Raw genomic sequence first — 22,825 nt, forward strand, 5'->3', positions numbered from 1 at the left:
GGGAGACTAGGAGTAAAAACCAAAAGACAGACGGGGTAAGACAAGGCTCAGGGGATTCTTCAAGATACAAAAGGCGTTTGAAACAGAGCTTGTACCGGGTACAGTTGGCTACGTTCTGGCGACAAACAGCAGGTCTGGCAGGGTCTTATAGCCGGGTGCTAATCAACGTCAGGTGCGTTGATTGCAGATGGGGACCGGCTGCGTCGTTGCCTAGCCAACGCTCTCAGAGAGCGTGCAGAGGTGGAGGGCTGAACAGGTGCAGGGGTAGAGGGCTGATGAGGCTGCGTGGGTGAGGCAGGCTGGGGACCCACAACACATTGCCCACGTGCGCATTTAAGTCCCCCAATAGGACAGTGGAGTCCCCTGCAGGAGCCCCAAATAGGACTCCACTTAGGGTCTGCAGGAAGGTTGAATACTCCGAACTGCTCTTTGGTGCATAAGAACAAACCACAATCAGAGTCCCCCCCCCCCCCCCCCACAGTCCTAAGGCGCAGGGAGGCGACCCTCTTGTCCACTGGGGTGAACTCCAGCACAGAGGCGCTCAGCTGGGGGCTAGCTAGTATAGCCACACCTGCCTTACGCCTCATACCGTGAACAACTCCGGAGAAGAACAGGGTCCTACCCTTATCCAGGAGTTTGGTTCTGGTGCCGGTGCTGTGCGTGGAGGTTAGCCCCACCAGGTGTAATTGGTATCGCTCCCTCACAAGCTCCGGCTTCTTCCCCCCCAGCGAGGTCACATTCCATGTCCCCAGAGCCAGCCTGGAGGAGGATGAGATGATGTCTCCACATCGCTTTTTCGGGCTGGGCCCGGCCGGGCTCCGTGGTAAGCCCGGCCACCAGGCGCTCGCAGGCGGGCCCTCCATCTGGGCCTGGCTCCAGACGAGGGCCCCGGACTTCCTCCGGGCCGGGTCTCTCTTCCTCTTAGGTCTTGGTCCATCTTTTTTTACCTGTAATCCCAGGTAGGGGGGCTAGGAGGGTACTACCACTTGCTCAAGGTGGACCCCCAGACTAGTGGAGGGAAGGAGGCGTCTTACTTCTCCATTCTAGTTTGCACTGAAACTAGCCACTGCCCCTACTTCTATAACATCCAGTGACAAACACAAATGACAAATCACAATGCTCATATTTATTAAAATGCTTTGAATTATATGAATTATAACTGGATCCACTCAGGAATCTGGGAGTGGGACCGAGAACAGGACGAGCAGAAAACAAAATACAGAGTTGCACACACAGAGAAACATAACAGTAAGCACAAGTCTAGTACTGTATATCAATGGGAATAGATCATTTTACTGTTGGTAAACAATTAAGTGTGCGCGTGCATTTTGGCAACACAAGAATTAACTACGGATGCACAACACTCGTTGCCACCAGGTGCATCAATCAAATGCATCGATTCTATTGACAGGTGTCATTGCAGCGATGCGTGCGCAATTTCGAAACAGGATGATGACGTTGCACATAAAAGGGTCTATTGGTCACACAGTTTCTGCAATCAGTTTGACACAGTTAATTCATCTGCAAAACAGACTGTACATTTCCTTTAAAAAAAAAAAAACTTGCAGACTTGTTTTACATCACAGTCAGCCCAGTGTCTGGGGCCTTGGAACCAGGTGCTCCTAAGCAGTTCAGTATTTTGTGTTGCTCCAGACACCCTCCCTGTCTGACACGCCCTTCAGGTACTTGGTAGCCTCCTGCTGCAGTGCCTCCTCAGTGGTTCCCCTCGTGACTGGGTTTTTCCATGTAGCCCCTAAGAGGGATAAAGAAGATATTAGCTATGAAACATATTTCTGCTTTATTGGCACAGCGACAGTAGAAAAGGACAGGAAAGTTGGGAGAGGAGGGGACTGACACCTTCATGCTCCGAGGTACCCATTAATTCGGGGCATGCTTTAAATTGGTGAATTTACTCCATTAACTAGACATTGAAAGAGAAAACAACACTACCTCTGCACTTGTTTTATTCCAGATCACAGGGACATAGTGGTCGATCATCAGCTCAGACAGGAATGAAGGTCACATGTGGGAAAAGACAAAATACACAACCCATGCATTATCAATTTTGTTGATTGATGTCAATTTTGTTTGAGACTCACTGACATGAAAAGTAGACACTACCATTGCTTAAAAATGTGTAAACTGTATAAACTTGTGATCATGATCATGATGCTGAGCCCAGTTTCTTAAGTGAGAGGAGAGCATACTTGCACTCGTTGCACGCAAGCTTTCCTCAGTGTTGTGACAATATTACTACTTTTTTTTGTAACTTACATTTTATTGATAGTTTTGCAATTTACACATACTCATGGATTCACAATAATGAATATTACTACTTTTTAAACCTTTAAGCATTATTTGACCTTTCAATTCTCTTCACTTACAAAAACAGACAGTGAGTGTGTGGTCTCTGAAATAATAAAGAAACCTAATATATAACTGAAATAATAAAGAAACATAATATATAACTAACAGAAATACTTACACAAATAACTAAATAGCCTAACTCAAATAATCATTGAATTGCTGAAACTGAACAAGGAACACAGTCTATCTAAGCCTGTTGCTGCCCTCCTGTGGCCGTAAACGGTAAATGCAGTCTATCACCGATAATACACGTTTGTAGCCAACTAACAAGAACGTGGACAAAATCATACTTGGACAACAGAACGTAATGAACATAAAGAAAAAAATAAAATAACGGTTACTCTTAGCTACCAATAGCCTATAACCAGAAATAACATGATAATAGTATAAAGAAGCTATCAAAATCCCTACCGAAGCCATAGCTAGCAACAAAGGGCTAACACTAATCTACTGGGCATTTCTAAGCAATGATAAAACATTGTGGAAGAATCTCGCCATTAAGGGATTAAACCAGTACACTTTCATCACCTTGTTCAAATATAATTATCGCTCACACTGTTATCCATCATTGTGGTAGAATCTCACCATTAAGGGATTGAACCAGTACACTTTAATCACCTTGTTCAAATATAATTATCGCTCACACTGTTATCCATCTCTATACTAATAAAATATGTATTTTATTTTACCTTTATTTAAGCAGGCAGAATCAATTAAGAACAACTTCTTATTTACAATGATGGCCTGGCGCGGGGCCCCAACCGGAATAAAGAGTGAGTGAGTGAGTGAGTGAGTGAGTGAGTGAGTGAGTGAGTGTGTGTGTGTGAGCGTATGCGTGCGTGTGTGAGTGCGTGTGTATGCGTATTTGTATGTGAGTAAAGCTGGGGGGTCAGCAGGAGCATACGGGGTCTACAATGAGTTTGTTGAGTATCTCCTTGAAGGCGGACTGTGAAGTACGGGTTGTGTGTTTGAGGGTGTCTTGGGAAGAGTTCCAATCATGAGCTGCTGAAAAGTGGAAGGAGTTTTGCCTGAAGAGTGACTTGCTGCCTGGGATGGTGAGTTTGATGACGTTGCTTGAACGTGTGCGGTAGGTGCCATGGGAGAGGTGAAGAAGGGAGGAGAGGTAAGGTGAAGACTTACAACTAAAGAGCTACAACACAGTAGCTGGCGGCTAGGCTAACATTACGTTATGTTTGTATACAGCTTGACATCTTGAACCACAATTTACTTGACCTGTCCGGGGCGTCGTGTTGAGCTGGTCGTCAGTGACTAGGTTGTTCAAGACTACCCTCCAGTGACGGTGGCAAGCGGAATTTTGACGGTATCCCAACCGAGTTCCACCATGGGAAAAGGGACAGGGGAGGGCGTGCCATGCAAGCAGAATTCCGCTTGCATGGCAACAGGTCCACGTGAGTTTTACCATCAGAAAAGCGACAGGGCAGGGGAATTCCGCTCGGAGACCGCTACCGACTCGCCAGCAGAAATTCTCCAGCTGTTTAACAACGGTGCCCCTCTAGACATCAGTCTAGATCCCAGACCCAGTAGAAACACTCCAGCGGATTGTCGCTCTGATTCCGATGGAGGACCGATATCTGTGTGCTATCTGGGAAAAGATTGGAGTGAAAGGATAAATGTGTGGAGGTTTGGGGTATAGTCCCATAAAATCATCCCCATAGGATCTTCCGAGTGGGAGTCCAATACTTTCACCGCTCTACTTGTGCAGTGGAGATCGGTGGGTTGATTTTGGTGTCCTTCTTTACTTTGGTGTGCTGGGACTACTGCCTCTTGTGGTGCCAACAGAGAAATGCAGGTCAACATTGACCGGAGTATGGGAGGGAGGGAGTTAGCCTGGTACGACCATCCCGTTTTCGCAAGCTCAGATTCTGTTTCACTAACGCAGAACGGTCTGGCCTTCGCCTCCTCCAGAGCGATTATGCCAAAATCCAGACCATACCGAGCCAATCAGGGACTGCGTTTTAACTGCTGTCCCGCCCCACAGTGGAAAGCAGCGCCTGCCACTCGCTAAACAAACATGGCGGCTCCCGAAGCAACGAGTGGTAAGTGGTAATGTTAACATTAGAAGAATAAACGCAGCTATAAGTGCAGTTATTGCAGAAATAGACATCACAACACTTAAACAAGAACAAGAGTATGCACTAGCGGAGTTTCTCAGTGGAAAATATTTTTTTTTTGCTGAACGCTCATTGGCTGAAGGTGTTTGTCTGTCAAGGCAAGTACCCCCTCCCACATAATCGCTCTCTATGGGGCAAAGGCCAGACCGATATTGCGGAGCGAAGCAGTGAGCTCTCTAGATCGGGATGGTCATACCAGGCTAGGAGGGAGTGACAACCCGACAAACGCTATCTATGGTGCTGGCTTATAGCCATGCACAAAAACAGTCAAAACAAAAAAAATTCTTAGTAGCCTGTTTGATTTCTCAGATCAAAAAAGGCACGAGGAGTAGATGGCAATCACGATGTTATGTTTCCAGGCAGTGTTTTTATGAGGCCTTTCAAGATTACATCAGAAACACAGCATGACGGCTACACACATTGGCAATAAACAATTATTTTGTCCTGACTTTCCCCACACCTACACTGCATACTGTTTGTGGAAACCAGATTGGCACCTCGACGTTTGTTTTGTACAAATATTCAGTCAAAACGCATTAGAAATAAGAGAGAAGAGGCTTGTAATTTCATCCGGTACCCAAACATCAAAGACTTTCCAATTAGACTACTGTCAATTAGTTGGTAAATCATCACGGAGCACCCTGCAGAGTTATCCCGGGGAGGAATAAACACCATTTCGGATCACTTGTGAACGGATTGAGTTCTGTAAAACCTTTGAAGTTTGTAGTTAATGGCAAGTGACATGTGAGATCAGTGAGGAATCTGCAGTAAACAATAACTGTCGAGAGAAAACGTGGTCCCTCTCACCACCAGTATTATTTTACCCAATGGCTCCCTCAAGTGGTTGCATTACACCACTGCAACCATATTTAAAAACTACAATTATTATTTCAAGTGGACTCTATCGAACCCAGACACAGAGCCCTTAATCCCTAGACTAAAAATAAAACTCAGTGTAGCCTACATTCTCTATTCTGGTAGCAGGCTATGTTCTGCTCTATCCACTATGGTGTTTCTTTGGCCAGTGATCATCTGGTTTCTCGCCCAGCCACCCACATAATTGTTTTGTAACAAAACACCTCATGTTCTGAATAAAGGATATTTTCTCTTTCTACTGTCAATGTAAAATATGTGTTAAAAAAAACAACTTGAGAGAGGATGTGGTAACATTTAGATAGTTGTCTACTGTGTTTCAGAATACAGTGACGGTTTTAGAGCATCTAGGAATACAGTTGACTCGTGACGTGTCTCGTTGTGGCATAGTAACAGGTTCCTACCTCTCCCAAAAGTCTGATCGAAAGATGACATACCGTTTACAACAAGCCACAATAAGAACATTAATAATAGCTAATATCGAAATATAGACAGCACATGTTGTGACATGTGATATGGGCTAGCCTACTTCAAAACTGGAACTTTCACTTAATTAGCCTACACTTTCACTTTAGGCTACAGTTTGAATTTTCTTTTGAAAATGCACGGTATCAAACATGAAAAACGAACCAATAAATTATTTTAAGTTAAGCTACTCCAAATGAGGAAGCGATATATATGGGGCAACCCATAAGAAAGAGGAACACACCCATCGGAAAACACCCATAAAGCGAAATGCGAAAATCGTTTCCTTTTGGAGGAGTTTCAACGGAAGAGAGTTCCAAACGGAAAACAGTACCGGAGAGCGCTACATGAAACGAAAGGTGTGTAGGCAATCTTATCGATAATCAGTTAGATTTATGGCCAATTTAAATATGCAGTGGCACATTTAACGTACACCTGGTGATTATACTTTATAGGACCCGTGTCCCCCACTGACTCTGCAGCATTAATTTGCGCATTACCTTTGCTTGTGTTATTGTATAGCCTAGCCTATAGGATTATTACCTCCGCCCACAGCGTCGCAGAGCGAGAGGTAATGTTTTCGGTGGCATGTGTTGGTGCAATTGTTTGTTTGTTTATTGGTTTATTTGTTAGCAGGATTAGGCAAAACGATTTTCACGAAACTCTGTGGAAGGGTGTAGTATGGACCAACTTAGACCCCATTACATTTTGGAGCGGATCCGAATCACGGGGTGGGTCCACAAGCCAAACACGGCTGGGCTGACCATTCACCTCCATTCATTTTTTAGACTAGGATTAGGCTACGCAAAAACTACCCCACCAATTTCACAAAACTCGGTGGAGGGGTGTAGTATTGCCCAACTTAGAAGCGGATTCGAATCACAAGGTGGGTCCACGAATGAAAGCAAAACTTGAAAAGAATGAAGCCAGCTCCCTGTGTGAGGGTACTAGAGACTATTCTATTCATTCTATTCTATTCAACCAGCTCAGTGGCCTTGTGGTTAGTGTCCACCCTGAGATTAGATTAGAAAGACTATAAAAAATGGTACCCAATGCCTCACTGCTTGGCACTCAGCATCAAGGGTTGGATTGGGGGTCCCTGTGACATACTAGCGTCATGTCCAGGGGGAGTACTTGTACATCAAGCTGTCTCATGCTAAAGAATCAGGAGATAGGCTCTTGCCCTATGGGCCACTAGGCTTGAGAACCATTGGTTGTCCAGGCTACTTACTGTATTCTATTCTATTCTATTCTATTCTATTCTATGCTATCTACCTCCATTCATTTTTGGACAGTTTTTGGAGCGCAAAATCCCCCCAATTCATTGTCAATTTGAAATGGGCATATCTCGATGTGGGAAGGTCACAGAGACATAGGGTTTAGACTGGCATAAAGCTCTCGACCTATATGTAGGCTACCAAATGCAGCAATACCAAACATGTCAGTCCATTTACCATGTCCTGGGCCCTGCACTACGAAGCTAGTTCAACATATCCAGGATAACTTTTCGCTAGCTTGCTCGAGTAAACCAAACAACCACAATCACGGATAAAAGGTACCACGACGGGGGCTATGAAGTCTACACAGCTGGTCCAATCTAGCTATGAGCGCGTTCACGGTAGACTAAAAGGGGAGGTATTTGCACGAAATTATCAATCGCATACTGTAGCTAGTATGGGTATTCAGGCACGGCCATGGACAAGGCAAACAATACACATAACCAAGTTCCGTCCACCGCATTTTACACAAGAGGAGCAATAGAATTATGAACTATATAATCTAGGCACAACACAGTTGCTACTGCCAAAGACAGGAAGGAAAGCTGGAAAATTATTGTGGACTGCCTACGTTTTATCAATATCTTCATGAACAGTAGGCAAGATCAATGGGCTGTGTATTCTTATGGCGTGTTAAACTTCCAGATAATTTCCCAGACATACCGTAGTAGACATAATGATAATGTGATCTGTTGATTTAACTTTCTAAAGGTGGCCTCTGTTAATTGTAACATAGCTGTGACAACCTGGTGGCCACCTGCATGGGGAACTGAGACAGTGTGCACCCGTGCGTCGCCATGTCCTGAGCCGGACCATGCGGAGACATGAGCGCCCGGCAGCTGGTGCTGAGTCAGCGGGCGGAGCTGCTACGCGCCCTGTGCAGCGGCGGCTCCCCTGAGGGCCTGGAGAGTGCGCTGGACCTGCTGCTGGCCCAGGGCGTGCTGGTCTGGGAGGACTACCAGGCCGTCAGAGTTCCCGGCAGGGCCCTCTACTCCAACGTCAGGGACCTCCTGGACCTGGTCTACACCAAGGGAGAGGACGCCTGCGGGCTTCTGCTGGACGCGTTCCGAGCGGTGCTCCCCGAGGCCCAGAGAGAAGGACTGCTATTTGGACCCGGTGGTTCCGATCTGGAAGATTCCAGGGAACGCCCCGACACAGCGGTCCAGACCCTCCTGACGGACAGGCCAGGTCTGGTCAGGAGACTCGGGGGCTGTGTTGACGGAGCTCTCCAGGTCCTGCTGGAAACAGGCAGTTTTACCACGTATGACTGTGATGATGTGCAGCTGCCCGTATACACACCCTCACAACAGGTAGGTCAACCATGTCCTCCTGATGCATGAACTTGATAAACAACATTCCTGTTCATGCATGTTCTCACTGTTAAACTAAATGCTTGGCAAACAAAACATAGACATGTATTTAACAAAATGTCTACCTATATTGGTTTAAATGGGTGAACTTGTTTTTTGCTTCCCTCTGGAATGGGATAGGATTAGTATAGAATATGAGAATATTAGTATATATTCTTTGCCCCTTTCTTTCTGTTTAGTGCTTTGTGTTGCCTTTGTGTGTGAAATGCACTATATACTGTAAATAAACTTTGATTTGATAACATACCTAATAGTAAATTGTGCAAATTAACAACTTCACTCCTCATTCAGGCCAGGAGATTGCTTGACCAGGTCAGCTCAAAGGGGGAGTCTACGGCGCAAGTTCTACTGCATTACATTCAGCACGCAGAGGAGCGTTCCTCACCAGCTAGGAATGAAGAGGCGACCCCTCCCATAGGTACGTCACTGCATAGCCCCGGAAAAGCATTCGCATGCTACTGTATGTTAACCTGTGTATATCAAAAAAGCACTACCGTACCAGTTTGTGGTGTGATATCTATCTGTTTCATTACAAATTATCTCATGCAGTAAACAGCCTGATGTTGTTGTTGTTGTTGTTGCAGAGTGCTTGCAGTACCAGAAGAAGCTGCGTAGCTCAGTGTCAGCCCAGTCACATTTCCTCAGCACCTATGGCGGCACCAGCAGTCTGTCCCTGGACGACATCTACACCGAGGGCGATCTGGAGCTGGCCCAGGGCTGCTCCGAGGCCCAGGGGGCGGTTCTGGGCCTGGAGGACATGATCGTAGGGCCGGCGGGGACCGTGAACGAGGACGCCGACACGGTGCTGGTGTCCGGGGAGGCGGGCAGCGGGAAGAGCACCCTCCTCCAGAGGCTCCACCTCCTGTGGGCGCGGGGGGCGGCCCTGCGCGGCTTCCCCCTGCTCTTCCCGTTCAGCTGCCGGCGGCTGGCGTCCGAGCGGCGGGAGCTGTCCCTCCGGGAGCTGCTGTTCTCGCACTGCTGCTGGCCCGACGGCGACCAGGACCTGCTCTTCCGCTTCATCCTGGGCCACCCGCACCTCGTCCTCTTCACCTTCGACGGCCTGGACGAGCTCAAGCAGGGCTTCTCGGACGAGCGGAGGCACTGCTGCCCCACTCAGCCCGCCCCGGCGCCAACGCTGCTCTTCAACCTGCTGCAGGGCACGCTGATGAAGGGCGTTCGCAAGCTGGTGACCAGCCGGCCCGAGGCGGTGGGCCCCGCCCTGAAGAGATACCTCCGCAAGGAGCTCGTGCTCAAGGGCTTCACGCCCGGCGGGATCGAGGCGTTCGTGAGGAAGCACCACCGGGAGCCGGCGGTGGCCGCCAGGGTCCTCCAGTCGCTGAGGAGCAACACGGCGCTGCTGGGACTGTGCCACACGCCCGTGTTCTGCTGGATCGTCTCCAGGTGCTACAAGGAGCTGCTGGGCTTCGGAGATGGCGGCCCGCAGACGGTCACCGACGTCTACCTGATGGTCCTTCAGCACTTCTTCCAGCACCACAGGCCTCAGCGGAGCCCTCCCGGAGCGTGCTGGTTGCGGGAGCACCTGGAGACAACCCTGCGTCTCGGACGGCTCGCCTTCGAGGGCGTAGGGGCGTCCTGTTACGTGTTCTCCGGCGCGGACCTGGAGAGGAGCGGGGTGACCGAGGAGGACGTCTCCGTGGGCTTCCTGATCCTCAGCAGGGACCCCTCCTCCTCCTCCACCGGCGGCGGCAAACACTACGAGTTCCTGCATGTCACCGTGCAGTGCTTCTTCGCCGCTCTCCACGTCGTCCTGAGCGATAGCGGCCGCACCGCCGTTGCCAGGCTCTTTCAGCCCCGGGACGGGCACCAGCCGGGGCTGAGCAGGGCGTGCCTGGGTCCCTGCTGGACCCCCAGCGGTGAGAACGAACAGGTTTCGGAGGAAACGGCGACCGCAGACGCGCCCAACCTTCAGATCACCACCACGTTTGTGTCCGGGCTCCTGTCCCAGTGCCACCTTGGCCTCCTGCTGCAAATCTGCCCGGCAACATCTCTGAACAGGAAGCGCAGGCAGGTGGTGAAGTGCCTGTCCAAGGGCATGCAGAGGCATTTCAAGTCCATCCCCCGGCCAGTGGAGGGCGAGAAGAAGAGCATGCACGCCATGCCTGACTTCGTCTGGCTCATTAAGTGCATCTACGAGATGCAGGAGAGCAGGATCGCCAGAGACACCATGGCCAAGTTGGCGGTGGAGCACCTGAAGCTGACCTACTGTAACATCGGCCCGGTGGAGTGCACCGCCCTGGCCTACGTGCTCCAGCACCTGAGGAGCCCGATCGGGCTGCAGCTGGACTTCAACTCTGTGGGCGACGTGGGGGTAGAACAGCTGCTTCCTTGCCTGCATGTGTGTGGCTCTCTATAGTAAGTACTAGAAGCTCTGAAATGAATGGCAGGACTCTGTAATGCTATTCCATGTATTCATCTCATGTATGTTCCTGTTGCAATATATAACTCCCAAAGCAAAAGTGACACCCCACAAGCCTCTTTTTAAGAACTATTTCCACTCCATTAGCCTCAGAAATAACAACATAACAGATGAGGGAATTCGTAAACTGATTGAGAAGGGGATCAGTTGTGAGAGTTTCCAAAAGATTGCGTGAGTATGGCCAAGATAATTTACTTATCGCTGTCAAGGAATTTTGTTAAATTGTATTCATCTCATTATGAATTAATAAAAGCAAATCTGAGTTTGTCTCTTGAAGGCTCTTCAACAACAAGCTCACTGACGCCTGCACACAGCACTTTGCTCAACTCCTGAAGACGAAGCAGAATTTCCTCGCCCTTCGGTCAGTCCGTTGTTCAACTGTCAACACATACAAGATACAAGATATTTTATTTTACAATAGTGCATCATGTACAATTGTTGTTGAACAGTTGCGGCTGGCTTGGCGCATGAATGACCTTATTGCGGAATTCTTGTTGCAGGCTGGGCAACAATAATATTACAGCAGAAGGGGCAAAGCAACTAGCAGAGGGGCTGAAATTCAACCAGTCACTGCAGTTCTTAGGGTAAGACTACTCTGTCCTTATCGTAATAGTAGTAGTAGTACTTTATTGATCCCTGGGCAGAAATTGCATTGTTACACTGTTACACCGACCAGATACAAATTGACAAGATACAAAACATACAAGAGTGCAATTGATAGCGGCTGCTATGAAGGACCTCCTGAAGTGCTGTGGCAGTAGGATCAGTCGGCATTTCAAAATAATGCACTGGTTTCAAAAGCACAGTGAATCTAAGCGCAATGATTTTGGTGTTGGTGTCTTTCATTTTCTGTTTTCAGGCTGTGGGGGAATAAGATAGGGGATTCAGGTGCAGAGGCCATTGCCAAAGCCTTAGAGGACAACAAGACCCTAGTGTGGCTGAGGTAACGTTATTTATTTTTGTTTATAAGAACATTGCACACACATTAACACATTATACACACACTATATATAAACACAATGCACACTTTTGTATTTTGCACTATAATTTTCACTGTCCAGTCTTCACACTGCCCTGTCTAGTCCTTGCACCCTGTCTAATGTCACCTGTGTTATGCATCAACTGACCAGAACAAATTCCTTGTCATGTGTAAAAACCTATATGTATACGTAGTGGTATGTCATTTGTAAATATATGCATTGTACTCATCAAATACTTCATGTATTCATGTAGGGCATAGTAATGTCACAGTTATTCTTTTATGACCAACATGATGTCTCCTGACAGCATGGTAGAGAATGGTGTTGGCAATGCAGGAGTCCAGACACTGGCCCAAGTCATTACCAAAACTAACACACTGCAGGAGTTGTGGTGAGAATGGATAACACATTCGTATTAATTTTTTAAACATGGGTCAGTTTGGTTAAAACTCTCCATCCACAGCATTCCTACAGTATTTGACTTGTGATAACAGGAAGTGACATCTTAGCAGTTTGACAGCAATCATCTATGCCCACATCCCTCCATTTTCTGCTGTCTCATTCCTTTGAAAGGTTAACAAATAACTGCATTACCAGAACAGGAGTGGAATACCTGATTAAAGCTCTTGAGAGTAACACTAGTGTAAAGGCAGTGTGGTACGTAACAAAATAATTTGACTTAAATAATTATTATGGAAACTTTTCTACTTTATAAGACTGCAGTAGGCTATGTGTTTGATGTATAGTTTCTATATATCCTCCAACCCTCCATGTGAAGATACTGTGGAGATAAAACATCTTAAGACCAACAAGTAAATGTGCGAATATAACTACTTGTTATTATGTCTAGGTTGGGAGGTAACAATCTCAGTCCAGAGGAGGTCAAGGAAATGGCCCTGAGAGAGTCACGACTGACATTCGATTAGGTCAACTAGATGAAATGGTCGAGACTCGAGTCGAGACTAAAGAGTGTGTTCTGTTTTTACATTGGTGTAGTGCATTCCACTGTTTACATGTTAAAGGTAGCCTACTTTCTCATGTTATCAAACTTTTTGTGTACATAATTACATCAAGGAAATACTGTTCTCTCAAGAAAGGTTTGACGGAAGTATGTTACCATTAGAACTCAGAGTGGCCTACATCCTGTTTAGGTACATGTACAGTGGTGGTAATTGTTGTTTAAATAAAGTTAACCAATAATTGCAAACAATATTGTCAAATCCTAGTCTGTGGAAACACTATACACTGACTGTAACAGCTTTTGTGCAGTTACAAGTACAGAAAGTTGACATTTAATTTAGATACTTTTGTAGGATATGTGATGAACAGGCCTACATGATCTAAAATGAATCAGTCAGAGGCCACCCCACAGCATCATACAGACCGCAGATTCATCTTCGAGTCAACCTAACCCTTGGGAAAATCCCAGGGGGCGGAACTTAGTAAGTGACGAGAGAAGCAACCTATCACCACCCGAGAAACCAATTATTGACCAATGAGTTACGTTTGAGGAAACGCCAGTTCTCGCAGTGAAGTTTGGTTGGGCCAGTGGTCCTTTAAATAATTTCTATTCCTTTTGGGTTAAAGCATGCTTTGATTTGTGTGTCACACAGATAACTTTGTATACAATAATAATTGCCGTAATTTGTTCTAAATTATAACCGCGTTAGCTAACATTAGCTAATTTTCGAGGTTGACAGTGCTCGTTTTGACAGCTAACTAGCAAGCTAACTTGAACTTGCCAACGTTAGCCAGTGGTGGCTTGGTATCGTACGTTAGTGCTAGTGCTAGCTATCCAGAGCTAGCCACGCTAGCGAGCTCTCACCACCTCGTATGACATTGGATTGAGATGAACAGGTGTCAAGCCAAAGCTGGACTGAAGTAACTCACCAAGTCAGCTTGCTAAAGGTAAGAAAATATATGATCTCAAATTACAATTTCGTTTGTTTTCTCCCTGCTTTGGTCCTCGCATTGAGACATGGCTGAAATCATGCTAGCTCTAGCTAGCTAGCTAACGTTAGCTTGTTTCTGAAAGAGCAATCAACGAACAGGGCTTTGGGTGTCGCTAGCTAGCACCCTGGTATTTATTTACACAGCTTGCATTTCTCTCAAATACGACCATATTGCTCATTCATTGGGGCCTGTGAGTCACACATTCAACTTGTTACCTTCAGAGCATCACTGCCAGCTGACTCAGGTTGCTCCTGCAATGATGTCACTGAGAATACAAGACAACCAGCTGGAAATAAGCTAACGTTAGCTGAGGAAACCCTGTCTCATGCACCTGTTAGGTTAAAGACATGTCTTTTCAGATTCCGATCGAGTATACAGTATTTACATGAGCCTATATGCTAGACACACATTTGCTCATTTTCAGTTCGCCAGCTTGTTCTACTGTAGCTAGCTACAGTTAATGCACGAAATGCCTATTACTTTTTTGCTCTCCAGTTGTCATTGTGCTCTGGTATTTGAATGCATGCCTCGTTTCTTTTCTTTCACCGTGTATGCTTTTGACTGCACCAATCAACACGATGTTCAGTGTGGAAGATGTGATATATCCCATGTAACACTATCAGTGTTTTTTCGTTGTGACAAGATAAGGGAAGCCCATACGTCAAGTGATTAATTGCCCCCTCCTTCATATTTAGTAGTTTGTCATACACAGGGAAGTGGTTACCCAACCTGTCCTCATATGAGACAGACGAGTCTAGGCAGGCAAATGATGTGACCCTATTGGGAAGAGTGGACTGATTGCTTTAGAATGTGAATTCCCCTCAGCTCCCTGGGGAGGAGAGAGAAAGAGAGGCCTTCTGAATTCACGTATGGCTGTCTTATCTGTCACCAGGGCTGAAAATTAACACCTGCCACCGGCCAAATGCAGGTAAAATTTCCAATTGGCGACTAGATTTCAGAAGGCTATCTGAAAAAAATATATACTTGGCCGGTAGATTTTTTCATCTACAGTCCCCTTGGCAGGTGACTCAACGTGAGCCAAAAAGTTAATTTTCACCCCTGTCTGTCACCCAACAGGGGAAAATGAAAATGGAGTAAGAGTCATGATGACAGCTCACAATTTGTTTGTTATGTAGCCTGTGCAGTTCCACTCTTATGTAGGATGGAGAGAGGTTAAACCAACACGTTGATATGATGGCTGACTGTTGATCATTAGGCTATTTTACACTTACCAGTTTGGAAAATGTAGATGGAATTTGTTGTAGGATGTGAAAAGGCGTAGCTAATGTTTTGTTATCAAATTGGTTTACACCATTTGGTACAATAGGCTAACTGTTCTATTTTGTGATGATTAGCCTACATGGCACATTAAAACCACTTCAGTGTTTGTTTCCTGACACAGTATAAAATCTACACTCAAATCAAATCCTGTTTAGACACTACTGTAGTTTTAGCCCCTAATCTTTATTCAAAGCTTATCTCGGATTTGTGGTGGATCAAAGCATCAAATCAAACAGGTTCAGGTTAAACAGGCTACATTCATTGCTTAGGAACCTGTATGAATGCATTTCACTGACTTTTTTTTTTCTTCCCCTTATGTTTTATAAATGTTTCTAGGTCCAACTTGGCTTTCTGCAGGACCAGTGTTGGGCCATGCCGGCCGCCAGCTGAGAGGTCATGAGGGGACCCCTGGCCAGGAGCCCGTGAGCGAGCGAGTTTCTCTAACCCCTGCTATGCCCCAGCGCCGTCCCCGGCCATGAGCTCTGCCCTGTGGAGCCAGGAGAAGCCCAGCGGGGGCTTCCGGGAGGACTGGCGCTTCTACATGGTGGTGAAGGAGTGCGCGGTGGAGAAGCCCGCCCAGAAGACCCTGCGGATCCCCCGAGGCAGCCTGGGCCAGGCCTGCCAGGAGCGCAACAGCCTGGGCCGCACGCTGCCCCCCGGCAAGGGCAAGCGGAGCCTGCGCATCCTGGACCAGACCAACGTGGTTCTGGGCCTGGACGAGCGCGACGTGCTGGAGCTGGACGAGAAGCTGGCCGAGCTGCTCTTCCCCATCACCAATTGCGAAGAGCGCTACGCGCTGCTGTGCAACAAGCCGCGGCTGGAGCGAGCGCGCGACATCGACTGCGGCTCCAAGGTGCGCGTGCAGCTGCGCTCCGGGGACGAGCCGCTGCCCGGCGTGGTGCGCTTCAAGGGCTCGCTCCTCCCTGACCGCGCCCTCTCCGGGATCTGGTTCGGAGTGGAGCTGCTGGTGAGGACCACGTCTCTCTTCCTCTCTCTCTCTCTCTCTCTCTCTCTCTCTCTCTCTCTTATGTCTTAAACTTGTGAAACCGGTGTTTTACCTCCCAGTTACTGTCCCCACCTCCCAGCAGCTAGGCGGTTTATTTGATATGGTCTGCACGGGAAACGCTTCTTTTTCATTGCAAGGCTAAGCCTGCGGAAGCTTGTGAATTTAGTCCCTCTCTTGCGAGGCGTTCGGTAAAGATGCAGTGGAGTAGCTAGCTACAAAGGCCTGTTTATGGGAGCACAGTGTTTCACTTATTCCCTGGAGTCCAGTTGTGGGCTGTATGAGTGGGTGATGGAGGAGAGGCCGGCTGACTCCGGTTCGGTATAAAGGGCTTGGCACATTCTTGTGCTTCAGATCGACACCCTGGTTGAACTGAAAATGCCTCTTTATCAAACTGAGACTTAATCAATAATACACCTTGTCATTATTCTCAATCCTCTTTTAATTGGGAAATGGCCTAGGCTGGCCTGCAAGAATTGTCACAAGCAAAGCACAGGGTCCTGGCGACAGCACGTGGCGTCGTCCCTCATCGTCGCCGAGTGCGCCGGCGGTAATTATCCCAGAGTTCCGCAGCCCCGCTCCGCGACGGAACGTTTTGGTAGTGAGCGCCCTCCGCAGTAATCGATCACAGCCACTCATCACGTCTCGTCGTATGATGCTGGCTTCCCTCTCCCTCTCAAGAGCGCTGAGCCAGCAGGGTTATCCTAGCTTAGCTTTAGCAGCCTCGCCTTGCCCTGTTATGACAATCTGCCTCTCTGTCTCTGTCTCTGTCTGTCTCTCTGTCCCTCACCCCCACCTCCCCGTGCCAGGAGGAGGGCCGGGGCCAGGGCTTCACCGAGGGCTCCTACCAGGGCCGCCAGCTCTTCCGCTGCGAGGACGAATGCGGCGTGTTCGTGGCCCTGGACAAGCTGGAGCTGTGGGAGGAGGAGGAGGAAGAGGAGGAGGAGGTGCTGGGGGAGATCGAGGTGGACCACGTGGCCCTGGTGGAGGAGGAGCAGCAGGACTTCCCGCCGCTGGAGATCAACTCCCGGGTCCTGGTGCAGACCAGGGAGGGGCCCGAGAGGGGCACCATCATCTTCTGTGACCTGCTGCCCGGCAACGAGAGCCTGGGGTACTATGTGGGCGTGGACATGGTAAGGACACACCCCCCTCTGTCTGGTTTCTTCTGTATGTCTAATAGGATGGCAGTGGTAAAGACAGTTCATGGCGATCGATCAGCTGCTTTATGTTGGGATATTGTATATTTGAATCCACTAAACTACAATGCAAGATAGATCGATAGAAACCTTTATTTAGACAGGGAAGTACATACTGAGACCAGGTCTCTTTTACAGACCAGCCCTGCTTACAAACAGCTTATTATACAGTAATTCAGTGGGAGAGTTCAGAAAAATACAGCAACAGTGACAGGTGCAGACAACGATGATAATCTACGAACTCACAATTAACAAATGCAGTAAAACAGTAGTAGAGTACGAAAAATTCCGAAGCAAAGCTCACGTTAAAAAGATATTTGCATTTTCGTGTTTTACTTACATTTCAAAAGTTGAACATGATGTCTTTAAAACATATTTTTAAATTGGTCCCTCGTTGCGCTGACAAACTCGCCCCGGTTAGTTTAAAATAATTTTCTGTAGTTTTTATTTTATATTATTTTAATTTGAATTAGTTGAACTCCTGTGATATATTCTCTAATCCACCTATTCTAGATTCTCTACCCAGCGTTCCTAGCAACGGCTATCATGTAAACAGGAAGAAGACAGCCTGTTGGCATAGGCTGTGCAAAGAGGGTTCAAACAAAAATAATAACTACTGAAAATTAATTGAAACTAACTGGGGTGAGTTTGTCAGCACAACGAGGGAACAATTTTAAAAAGGTTTTGTAGCCATCACGTTTAACTTTTGAAATGTAAGTAAAATGCGAAAATGCAGATATCTTTTAACTTGAGCTTTACTTCGGAAAATGGATTACGGTAATGTGATATACGTTGGGTGACTAGTTTTAGGAGATCAAATCATATTTAGGCTGGTATGGTCCTTTAATGAAATTCAAGTCAGCCTGCATCTGAAGTACAGGAAGAGCCTTCCCCCCACGACTCAGCTGTGCAAAGACCAATCACTTGTTTACTCAGTGTAGTCATGTGTTGACATCTTTGTTTACCGTTGCCGTTGGACTCGAAGTGACGACAGGTTTTTTGAGCGGCAGGACCCGGCGTTTGCCTCTCCGCTAGTCAGCGGCCCACTCTCTCTCCGTCTGGCCCGTTCACACAAAGGGCAGTAGTCAGTCACGCGGAGAGGGGTGATGTCGATGCCCAGTCCTGTTGTATGACCCAACAGCGTGGCACAGGGCCAGCGAGCAGCTGAGGAGAGCCCCGTCCGCTCTACTCTGCCCAGCTCTGTCCGGCTCAGCTCAGCTCAGCTCGGCTCCGCTACTACCAACCTCACCCAGCCTTCGCCTACCTCCCCGCCTAGCCGGGCACACAGAACCAACAGCGCCGCGCCGTCAGAGTAGCGCGGAACCCTCCGGGGAGCTCCACGCTGTCGGGGCGGGGGGTGGGACGGGGAGGGATACGCCGTTTTAGTGTTGTTGAGGACGGTACAGCGAGACGGGAGCTCCCGGGGGAGCGTCGAGGCCCCGCGGCCAGAGGCGGAGATGAGCCAGAGTCATTACAGCGCCGGCGCCGTATAAGTACAGGGTTTTTTGGGGGGTTGGGGGGGGAAATGAGAGACGCCCACGGTGGGGGGTAACAGGGCGCCGCTCTCTCCCGCTCTCCCAGGACAATCCTATCGGGGACTGGGACGGCGTGTTCGACGGGAAGCTCTTGTGCAACTTCGCCAGCATGGAGCACACGCGCCTCGTCCCCATCTGCGACGTAATGCCAGGTGAGTCCGCCCGTTGCCGGCGTCTACTTTTTGGCGGCCATTTCTCTCTCTCTCTCTCTCTCTCTCTCTCTCTCTCTCTCTCTCTATCTATCTCTCTCTCTCTCTGTGAATTAACTGCGCTTTTAACTAGATTTGGGTATTGAATTGTTGTTAGTGTATTCACTGTGTATCTCCATATCTAAGCCGCAGGGTTGCGACTGCACTATTCTGGGGGTGGGCCGGGGTGGGCCGCGCTCAGCTGTGTCTGAGTGTGCTCTGTGTTTGTGTTCTCCTGGCAGTGTTAACAGAGGGGCCTTTTGTGTGACGGCCTGCCTTGTTTTTGAAAGTCAAGTGAAGATGCTCAGCCTCTTTGTTCCTTCCATTGGCTTACTGATTTGTTTATGTGCGCTGTCCGCCCCCCCCCCCCCCCCCCCCCCAACCAGTTTTAGATGCTTCGACTTTGGATGCACTTTAAACGTGTGGGGTTGTTAATTTAGCTAATGCGATTGTCTCTCTCTTTTAAAACCTCTTTACTCTTTGGAGACGAAAACGGGAAATGTTGATCTGTGTTCTATAGGTACTTCAAACTATCGAGCCGAGTGAAAGTGTGCTTCTCACTAAGTCCTATTTGGTTAGACTATAGCAGTTAAGAGCTTGTACACACTGCCTGCCTGCCTGCCTACACACACTCTAGATATGATATCACTTTTTATATTGATTCAAACGCCCTCTCTGATGTCCCAGGAGTTGCTTTCCACAGCCTACTTTGGTACAGCAACAGAGAGTCTTAATTTGGGTGTCCATTGCCCTGACGGGGGGGGGGTGCCATGCCTCTAATGTGAGTGTGTCTCTGGGCCGTGCAGAATACGCCATGCAGGAGCAAAGGCTGCAAAAGCACAGCGCTGCCCCCAGAGGCGGCAGCAGCAGTGACAAGTCCTCCTCTGGCCAAAGCAAACCAAAGAGCAAAGGTACCGCTGTCCTGCTGTCACCCAGTCAGTCTAACTCCTCTAACCGCCGTCGCTGTGGGCTAAAAATCATTTCATGTTATTGGACTAAAGATGGGACCAGTAATGAACGAGGGCATGCTTAGTGTTTGTCAGAGGATTTGAGAGGTTCACTAAAACTTGAGTGATGTGGCTTAAATGCTTGGAAGGTCTGGAGTGTGATGAGTGCGAGTTATGAAACTGTTGAGCTTCTTCTTGCATGGTTCGGTAAGTGGGCCTTTATTTTACCCTCTTCAACTCGCTTTTTTTCCTCAGCTGTCCTGCTTTGAATAAGGCTACACACAGCCACGCACCCACATGCAAACACACACACACACACACAAATACACACACAAATACACACACACCGACCTGCTTATTTTCCTGTTTCTCCGTTTTACCTGTGTTATTTCCAGGCCTAGGTCATCAGTGTGGGAGTAGAAGCAAGTCTGAGTTTTATTATACTTTAAATGGCAGCTCTGTTGATCACCCTGTCCAGCCCAAATCCAAAAGCACATGGTACATTGATGAAGGTAAAACACCAGCAGGAAGTCCAGTCAACCCACCTGTCTTGATGGCATTGTCCTGTCTGCGTTTGGTTCTAGTTCAGTGTTGAGTTACTCCACTTCTCCTGGAGTCTAACAAAGAGTAAAGGCTGCTGTCACAGTTCAGTACCAACACTGATTCAAGGTTTGACAAATTACTCTGTACTGAAACCAACTGGACCGATATTAAAGGTTTGACAAATTACTCTGTACTGAAACCAATTGAACCAATATTGAAAGTTAACTTAGGTACTATTAGAAGCTGAAGTGAAGTGTGATTTGGGTCAGTACCTTGCCATCAAGACCTTTCACTAAGAGTCCTTTTTCATTCCCACCGAACACGTCCACCTGCATGGCAAAGTCGTTCTGGCATGTTCTTCATCTGAACACTGAAGGCTTTTCATAATCCCATCGTGTTCTGAAACGATCCAATTCATTCTGTATCAGAGGTGAATGTAGGCCTGTGTGTTGCTCATCGTAATACTAGCTGACGTGCCAGTGTTTTTGTCCGGTGAGCATTATTAAAAGCCTTCAGTAGCCGAGGGGGTAAGAGAGGAGATTCATCCTGGCTGGGTGTTGGGAGATGGTACGAGGGTTAGTTGGAGTCGAGGGTCAAGGTGCACTGTCATAGGTCTCTTCATCTGTGCTGGTCATCCATCCATCCAGCATGATTCTTACATGTGAATCGGTGACATTGAATGTGGTCAATCGTTTTGGTTTCATTGTAATTTTAAAGGAGTAGTTTGGTATTTAACATCTTAAGCCCTGTTATAAGTTTATTTACAATCATATACAACAATCCATGTAAAAATCCCGACAGACCTTGCACTCTTGAGATATTAGTGCTCATTGCTCATTTCCACAGCTAAGTACACAATGGATTTTTTTGTTTGTTTTGGTTTTGGTTTGGTATGGGCATATAGAGTACCTGCCCAGCTAACCATATACATGCCCATAGAGATCCATAGTGTACTACTTGCTCTGTAGCACTAATATTTCAAGAGTGCAAAGTCTGTTAAAATGTTAATATGGACTGTTGTATATGATTGTAAATAACATCATAACAGGGCTTATGATGCTAAATACCAAAATACTCCTTTAAAGCCTTTTAAAATGTTTGCTGGGTGGAGTCTAGCTATAGGCCTAGTCTAGTTGTAGAGACGGCTCCTGGCTGTTCACCCCTGTGGGCTCAGCCTCGCTCTTCACTGGTGTTTCCGTGTCGTCTCGCCACTCACAGTCTCACTCTGTATGGTGCTGTTCCTCCTGTAGTCTGTTCTGGTCATCTCATCTTGGTTCCAGACTCTTGTGCCTGTATGAATGTGGAGGCTATAAGACATGCATGTGCTTATAATCTTAAATAGCCAGTGTATATTATTTAACACTCAAAAGGTTTATTGGAATATTTTCTGGGGGAACTTCGATAGCGAACGCTAATAAACGCTTGTACTAATCTCTGATGGCTCCACATTGATGCTGTGCATGCCGTGTGACAGTGTGTCTGATGAGGTGATTGTCGATGGTCGGTCTTTTGTCTCCCCCTGCAGTCGGGGAGGACCCTGCCAAGTCCCTCACAGACACGCCGCCCGACTTCAACCAGGCGTCGCCTCCCAGGGCCCCGCCCCCCGCCTCGTTGTCCAACGACAACAAGTTCCACTCGCTGCCGTTCAGCCTCAGCCGCAAGTCCGGCTCCAACGGGAGCATGAGCCACGGGCCGCTCTCCCTCTCCGTCCAATCGGTGATGGGGGAGCAGCCGGAACCGCCGCCCCCCGCCTCCGCCGCCCCTCTGTCCCCGCGGCCGCCGAGCCCCCCCCGGGGGCAGCCCGGCCTGGAGGTGGGCTCCCTGGTGGAGGTGAAGGAGAACCCCCCGCTGTGTGGGGTGATCCGCTGGGTGGGCCTGCCCCCGGGCCTGCTGGAGGCCCTGGCTGGCCTGGAGCTGGTGAGTCACACGGACACGCTGGATGTAGCTGCAGCACGAAGGGCTTTACTCTGGGAGCCTGGGAGAGCAATTGTAGCGTTGTTGTTGAAAGTAGACAAAAAGATGAAGGAAGCGTTCCTACTGGACTGCGCCATTCCATTTTTGTCTGGTAGCATACTGGCACTGATAATATCATCAGCATACAGTATACTGGCGATAGACAGACAGACAGACTTTAATGATCCCCAGGAGGAGAACAGAAGAGGTACAGAATGAAAATCAAGAATCAATGGGTCATATAATGCAAAATATACATTGACAATATCAGCATGCAGTATACTGGCATTGATAATATCAACCTCATACTGGCATTGATAATATC

At 47.9% G+C, this 22,825-nt stretch overlaps 2 protein-coding genes across 3 annotated transcripts in view; both read left to right on the top strand.

Annotated features, from left to right (window-relative positions):
• Positions 1–7,938: 7,938 nt before the first annotated feature.
• nod2 (nucleotide-binding oligomerization domain containing 2) lies at positions 7,939–12,827 on the top strand (the record flags this gene model as incomplete). Its single annotated transcript, XM_084437423.1, has 10 exons — positions 7,939–8,424; positions 8,776–8,902; positions 9,069–10,857; positions 11,009–11,092; positions 11,199–11,282; positions 11,422–11,505; positions 11,781–11,864; positions 12,209–12,292; positions 12,475–12,558; positions 12,752–12,827. The coding sequence occupies 10 exons, from the start codon at positions 7,939–7,941 to the stop codon at positions 12,825–12,827; spliced, it is 2,982 nt and encodes a 993-aa protein (XP_084293549.1).
• Positions 12,828–13,581: 754 nt separating this feature from the next.
• cyld (cylindromatosis (turban tumor syndrome)) overlaps positions 13,582–22,825 on the top strand; it is an 18,748-nt gene continuing 9,504 nt past the window's right edge. Inside the window, exons 1-6 of one of the 2 annotated variants that reach the window (XM_084436636.1) lie at positions 13,582–13,809; positions 15,472–16,102; positions 16,948–17,271; positions 18,916–19,021; positions 19,864–19,968; positions 22,073–22,464. In XM_084436636.1, coding sequence (XP_084292762.1) covers positions 15,611–16,102; positions 16,948–17,271; positions 18,916–19,021; positions 19,864–19,968; positions 22,073–22,464 — 1,419 coding nt within the window. In that variant the 5' untranslated portion in view covers positions 13,582–13,809; positions 15,472–15,610. The remainder of the gene's footprint in view (positions 13,810–15,471; positions 16,103–16,947; positions 17,272–18,915; positions 19,022–19,863; positions 19,969–22,072; positions 22,465–22,825) is intronic. The other variant, XM_084436637.1, reaches the window with a different exon arrangement.

The sequence above is a fragment of the Borostomias antarcticus genome (genome assembly GCF_949987555.1).
Source record: "Borostomias antarcticus genome assembly, chromosome: 4".
Classification (NCBI taxonomy): domain Eukaryota; kingdom Metazoa; phylum Chordata; class Actinopteri; order Stomiiformes; family Stomiidae; genus Borostomias; species Borostomias antarcticus.